This window comes from Ipomoea nil, unplaced genomic scaffold (genome assembly GCF_001879475.1).
Source record: "Ipomoea nil cultivar Tokyo-kokei standard unplaced genomic scaffold, Asagao_1.1 scaffold1833, whole genome shotgun sequence".
NCBI lineage: Eukaryota > Viridiplantae > Streptophyta > Magnoliopsida > Solanales > Convolvulaceae > Ipomoea > Ipomoea nil.
This window is the reverse complement of record NW_017618261.1, coordinates 1,102,987-1,110,110: the sequence shown is the minus strand read 5'-3', so window position 1 is coordinate 1,110,110 and position 7,124 is coordinate 1,102,987. Positions and strand designations below refer to the sequence as shown.

Below are 7,124 nucleotides of genomic sequence, written 5' to 3'. Positions count from 1 at the left end.
GGAGTGATTCATCATCTGATCGTCCGGTGTCGCATGAGATGAAGCACCCGTGTCCGGATACCAAGCGTCCGTCATTGGCAGCGTGGGATTGTCGCCTGAAACCGCCATATTGGCGTGAGCAACCGAACAATCACTGTACCTTTTAAAACAATACACGGTCGTGTGACCGTGTGACCTGCAAATTTGGCAACGTGGATTTCCGTCGCGCCCTCGTCCTTGGCCGCCCCTGCCACGACCTTGCCGTCCATGACCACTGCCGTTTCTGCCGCCAGAATTCTGATCGCCGCCGGTTCTGCCTCAACCAGCGAAGAAGGCAGTCGGGGAGCCACCTGTACCGGAGGAGTCCGCCGTGAAGTTGTCAGAATGAATAAAGTCCTGTGCTTGCAGGAGGTCCGAAAGCTGCGACAAGGTGACCGGGGTGCCGAAAACTGTGAGCGAACTCGCCATCGACCGAAATTCTGGCCGGAGCCCTCAAAGGACATAAAGAATCTGCTCGTCCGGTGAAAGTGGTCTGCCGGCGAGGGAGAGGGCTTCGACTATCATCTGAGCCTTGCCTAGGTACTCGGCCGGTGATCCGTTGCCTTGCCGGAGGGTCTGAAACTGCCCAAGCAGACTCAAACAACGAACCCGTGTTGACGAAGCCAGCGCCGACGTGATGGACTCCCACACCTCCCTGGCGGTGTTCCGGCCAACAGCAAGATGCATTACTTAGTCGGAAAGAGACGAAATAAGTAGAGACAGGATCGACTGATCCTGTTGTACCCAAACGGTGTATGCGGGGTTCGGTGCAGTGGTGCTCATCGTCATGGTGGAGTCACCGGATTGCGGGGGGATGGTGATGGTCGTCGGTGGACACGGAAGATCGCCGTCAATGTAGCCAAGAAGGCCTTGGCCGCGGAGGAATGAGATTAGCTGGGTGCGCCAAAAGAGATAGTTCCTCATGGTGAGCTTCATGGATACGAAATGGTGTGCCGCCGTGAGAGGATTGGTGTTCGCCAGAGCGGGAAGGGTTGTGATGGTGACCGTACGTTCAGAGGAGTTCGACGACATCAGTGTTTTCGGGAAGGATTAAACAAAAAGCAGACCTATCGCAAATGATACCAGATGAGATGATGGCATTCAAAATCGATTAGTTTCACAGAGATTACAGAGAGAGAGAGTCCTATATGAGAGTTAGCACAAGACTCTTATTCTTTAGGCTAGAGTTAATAAAGTAAAGTACAACCACTAGTAACATTATTATTACTAACATGGTCAAGTGCAGTTAGCCAGATAGAGTAAAGCACCAATAACACTTAAATATGGGACTTCATGTCCTAGCACATCATCATCATACCCTTTAGGCCTAAATGGGTGTTTGTCCACTTCGAGGGACCGAACCACCATCGGAGTACTAAGGGGATGTGATTTATCCATATAAAATTTCTCGAAGAGTTTATTTTTATAATTTGACTGGTATACAAAAATTCCATTAGGGAGATGCTCAATATGCAGACCGAGACAAAACTTGATTTTCCCCAAGTCTTTCATTTCAAATTCTAATTTTAAGCATGAACATGCTTCTACAAGATCCTTATGTGTCCTAACAATGTTTATGACATATACATAGATAAAGATAATGAAAAAAACATCAGATGACTTCTTAATAAAGATACATGGACAAATATCATTGTTTACATACCCCTTCTTTAGGAGGAATTCATTTAATCGGTTATACCACATTCTACCCGATTGCTTCAAATCGTACAATGATTTTTGAAGTTTGATACTATACATGTTACGATCCCTTTTCTCCCTCACAATGGGGTTTTCAATGCCTTCGAGTATTTTCATGTATATATCAGTATCTAGTGACCCATATAGATACGCGATCACTACATCTATCAACTGCATATCTAGATTCAGTTTTTCTGTCAGTGAGATTAAATAGTGGAACGATGTGCCATCAATAACATGAGAATATGTATGCTCAAAATCAATTATGGGCATCGGCATAAAGCCTTGAGCAACCAATCTCGCTTTATATCTAACCACCTCATTATTTTCATTTCTCTTCGGTACGAACACCCACTTGGAACCTACTGGGATCACACCTTTCAGGGTAAGTACGGTGGAACCAAACACTTTCCTTTTATTAAGCGAGTTAAGCTCTGCCTCAATTGCCTCTTTCCATTTTAACCAGTCAGATCGCTTTCAGCACTCGTTTATTGATTTTGGTTCTGGATCGAGATTATCATGCAATACTTTAGAGGCAATCGCGCAGGCAAAAGTGTCGTCGACAACTATTAAATCTCTGTTATAAGTTTCTCGTATATCAACATAGTGTATGGCTGTTTCTATATTTTTATCAACTAGATCATTGTCATTTCCCATAATATTATGATCTGGATGTTCCGCATCCCCAGTATTAATATTATATGGAGCATGTGCAGGTTGACTGGGTTCTCCGTCTTCCGGACGATTGATAACTTTGTGGAGTTAGTAAGAACTTTTACTAATCCTAGTTTTCTCCGGATTTATATCATTTGCACCTATTGGTCTCCCACGCTTCTGGCAAATGGGGGGGGGGGTGTCAGTATGTATACTATGTTCATTAAGGATTTCTACTCTTGCTGAGGCATTTTCTGCAGGAGTATGTGATGTTGTCACTCTTCTTAAATCAGTAAAAGCATTTGGGAGGTTATTTGCTAAATTTTGTAAATTAATTATCTTCTGAACTTCCAGTTCAGCCTGGCTAGTTCGAGGGTCTAGGTATTGAAGATCTTTTTCATCCCATGAAATTTCTCGGTATTTCATTAAATGTTGGCTCTTATCTCCCCATAATACCGAGAAATGATCTTCATAAAAATTGCAGTTTGCGTACCTCGCAGTAAATTGGTTGCCAGGTCATGGGCTCTAGGTATTTAATGATAGAGGGAGATTCATAACCAATATAAATAACTAGCTTTCGTTATGGGCCCATAGAGGTACGATGTGTAGGTGGTATAGGGACACAGACTCCAGAACCAAATACACGCAGGTAGGGAATGTCTGGTTCTGTCCCTCGAACTAGTTGTAAGGGGAATAATCATGCTATGCAGTGGGCCAGAGTTGTATTAGATTTGTGGCATGTAATACTGCGTGTCCCCAACAAGTAGCTGGAAAACTGGACTTTTGAAACAACGGCCTAGTAATTAATTTAATACGCTTAATCAAAGATTCGGCTAAACCGTTCTGAGTGTGGACATGAGATACCAGATGCTCCACTTTGATTCCCAGATCCATACAATAATCATCGAATGTTTTCGATGTGAATTGTCCAGCATTATCCATTCTAACAAATTTAATTGGATAATCAGGAAATTGGGTATTTAATTCAATGATTTTCCCAACAAATTTAGTGAATGCGTTATTTCTAGTGGATAGTAGACTAATGTGAGTCCACTGAGTGGAGGCATCAATAAGAACCACGAAATATCTGAATGATCTAGATGGTGAGTGGATCGGTCCAAAAATGTCGGCAAATTATTGTGTGGACCATGTTCCACACAATGTTATGTGGACCATAACAAAAAGTACATTTTTAATATACTAAATGTACATTATTTCTGTACTGAATGTACATTATACAATATAATGTACACTCAGAACAAAAATAATGTACATTCCCTGAATACATTGTACATTATTTTTGTACTGAATGTACATTATTTTACAGTAGACAAAATATGGTCCACACAATAATGATCGGCAAATGTCACCATGTAATCTTTGAAGAAAAACAGGGAGTTCATGTCCAACTTTAGTACGTGATGGACGAGCAATTAATTTGCCTTTTGGGCAAGAAATACACGTAAACTATTGTGTAGGAAAAATATGGGAGGTAAAGAAATTATGTCCAGTTGAGTTAGAAATAATTCAGCCAACTATTTGTTGCCCAGGATGACCCAACCGATTATGCCTTAAAGGTCATAGATAATGTACTACATGCATTACTAGCTTTTATGTAAGTATGATATAACGCAGAGGATAGAGAAGCAAACTCTTCAACCTCTTGTTTTTGCCTAGCAACAAGCTGCGTCATGATGACGTATTTTGTTGTATCCGAAGTTTTGGTTTCGATATGGAAGCCATTAGACCTAATGTCTTTAAAACTAAGCAAAGTACGCTTAGATTGAGGGTATAAAAGAATCTCCTCAATATTAGCTCTGTACCCTTAGGAATGATAAGTGAAGCCCTACCGGAGCCCACTATGGGGATCTCGTCATCAGATTTTCCCTTAGAGCAGAATACGCAGAATACAGAGGAAAATTTTCTTTATAGCATATAATTGCACATAATCTCATGTATTGATTATCGAAATGCATTCCGACCTAATCAAAATCTTATAATTGTAGTGCAATAAAAACACAACACTCTATTTCTCTCTCGACTTCAGATTTTCCCTCTACAGTTCTCGTCTGTGTATAATACATATATAAATATGTATGTTTGCTGGACTTGGAGGCGATTTAGTAATTCATAAATATGTATGAATTGATGATTTAGTTTTAGTAATTGTTTGATAGAGTTGGAGGCGGATGGAGACGGGAGAACCTAATAACTGCGTACTCTAGGAATTATTGAATTAAGAATTGGCAAAGGATTATTGAATTATTGGATTTCTCCCCTTCTGCGTACTCTTAGATAGTCAGATCTGCACACTGCCTGAGAATGAAGATATTATATATATGGTGTTTTAAAAAAAATATTATATATAATTAATTAATTAAAATTTTAAATATGGCCTAGCCCGCGAGCCGGCCCACAAGCCGCGCGGGCTTCGGGCCACATACCTAAATCTTCATAATAATTGTTATACTATGAACTAGAGTTCATATTGCATTGTGAATTCTCATTCAAAAATTGTGTCTGTTGTTTCTTATTCGTAAACAAATTGAAGACACATAACATAATAATTACACATAACATAATAATTACAGACACATAACATTATTACTACATACACATAAATTATTAATTGCAGTTACAAAATATGTTAACTACAACACAACATGTTAACTAATATCCCATGTTTTTCCGGTTAACATATTTTGTACCCACCATTAACAATTTATGTGTATGCAGTTATGTGTCCATAATTTACATGTACAACATTGATTAACTGCATGTACATAATATCAATTATAGTACACAATTTAAAGATTTTTTTAAACTAAGATTTTCAATGTATGGTAGACTCTAATTCAGGGTATAATTAGCCGTAAAACCCATCACCACTGCTACTTTGAATTTGAAAGAGGTTTGAAGGATGGATTTGTGTTTGATTATTACGCTCCCTGAGCTTCAAGGAAGGCGTTGAATTCTTCCCTTGCCTTGCGCAGGCGAGGCGTGATGCAAGAAGTGGGGGAAGCCGGATACGAAGTCGGCGACGACGTTGAGAAACGAACGTGGCGAGTGGACTCGTGCGATTTCCGGGAGGAGCCGCCGTTCTTGAGGACTCCCTTGGGCGACTTCTGATCAAACACGAACGCGGTTGACACCGGCGAGTGCATGTCGTTCACGCTTTTGCACCGGATCAGTTCCATCGGTAGGTCGAAGAAATGGGTCGAAGCTTCTCCTCCGTTAATTGAGGATGATGCCCACGACCCGCATTCGAATTTTTCCAGGGACACTGTCCTGGAGATTGTGTGTACCATTTCTGCAGGTAGAGGTAGTGGTAGTTCTTCCTTTCTGGCTTTCACTGGTTTTGCCTTACCAAACCCTGGAATGAATAGGCAAAGTGCTCCGCACTTGAATTTCTCATCATCGAGGGGCGCCGATCGGGCTTTTGCTCCGGCCCTGAAATCCCCATCTGCTTTGGTTTCAGGTCTGCTGAACTTGCCCACCACCTGTTTGATATTCGTTTTAGCGAACCACATATCGAATTCTTCAGGTGGCACGCTTGCTCGTCCCTCGCCACACGATTTGCTCCTCCTGAGGCGTTCAAGGTTAGCCAGCGCCACAGAATGGCTTTGGTTCCTCCATTTATTTCTTGACAAGTTCGCAGCCGCCCTGAATTTAGGAGACGAAGATACAGAATTGGGCAGGCTGCAGCTCAGGAACTTGTTGGAAGGCGGCGCAGGGAGGGGAGGGATCACAAGCTGGGAATAAGCTGATGGTTCTTTAAGCGAGATGGGATCCACTGAAATCTGCTTCTCATTATTATTCATGAAATTCTCCAAGATTCTTGGACTGATGACTTCTGCAGCTTCGACCAAAGTCTGATTTGGTTGCTGAACATCCATGGATAATGGAGGCATGTTTAAAGCGGCAATGGCAATCAACTGAGAGCTAGAGATATGTTTAGTCAGACTATAAAGCATGAGATTTATAGAGGAACAACATTCAAAGACATTTGAATAATATTTGATGAGCTCTCCGTTGTGGCGTGCATGTTACTGAATTTGTGATTCCCACGTTTCAGAATTACAACGACAGCACAGCTTCTTCAAGTGAGTTGACTTCCTTACAATAGCATAGCCCATGAATGATGGATCAATGCTTCCTTACAATAAGATAGCCCATGAATGATGGATCAATGCTTCCTTACAATAAGATAGCCCATGAATGATGGATCAATGCTAATTATGGGCTTTCTATAATTCTCCATCCTATCTTCTCTGGCCCGACTATCCCACGCAAATTATGCTGTGCAACCGAATGCACCATGCGCATGGTGCATACGATGCAAAACGATGTCGTTTTGGTTAAAAAATGCGCGTCCTACTTAAAAAAGAAATCAGGTTCGATTCCCGACAATAGTATTTTTATATATCCATAAATTCATAACTATATATCCACAAATTCATAACTATATATCCATAGTGAATGAATAAACTAAATATCCACAATAAATGAACTAAATATCCAGAAATTCATAACTATATATCCAGAAATTCATAACTATATATCCATAAATTCATAACTATATATCCACAGTGAATGAATGAAGTAAATATCTACAATGAATCAACTAAATATCCACAATGAATGAACCAAATATCCATAAATTCATAACTATATATCCAGAAATTCATAACTATATATCCACAATAATGCTATTGCCGAGAATTGAACCTGATTTTTTTTAAGTGGGACGCGCG

At 40.8% G+C, this 7,124-nt stretch overlaps 1 protein-coding gene across 1 annotated transcript; it reads right to left on the bottom strand.

The window, feature by feature from the left end:
* Positions 1-5,309: 5,309 nt before the first annotated feature.
* Positions 5,310-6,281, bottom strand: LOC109192717. The gene has a single exon (XM_019343419.1). It carries the CDS (start codon positions 6,279-6,281, stop codon positions 5,310-5,312), a length of 972 nt encoding a protein of 323 aa, XP_019198964.1.
* Positions 6,282-7,124: the final 843 nt, after the last annotated feature.

Excerpts from the sequence above, each read along its gene's own strand:
- LOC109192717 (XM_019343419.1), bottom strand. The coding sequence starts at position 6,281 with ATGCCTCCATTATCCATGGATGTTCAGCAACCAAATCAGACTTTGGTC.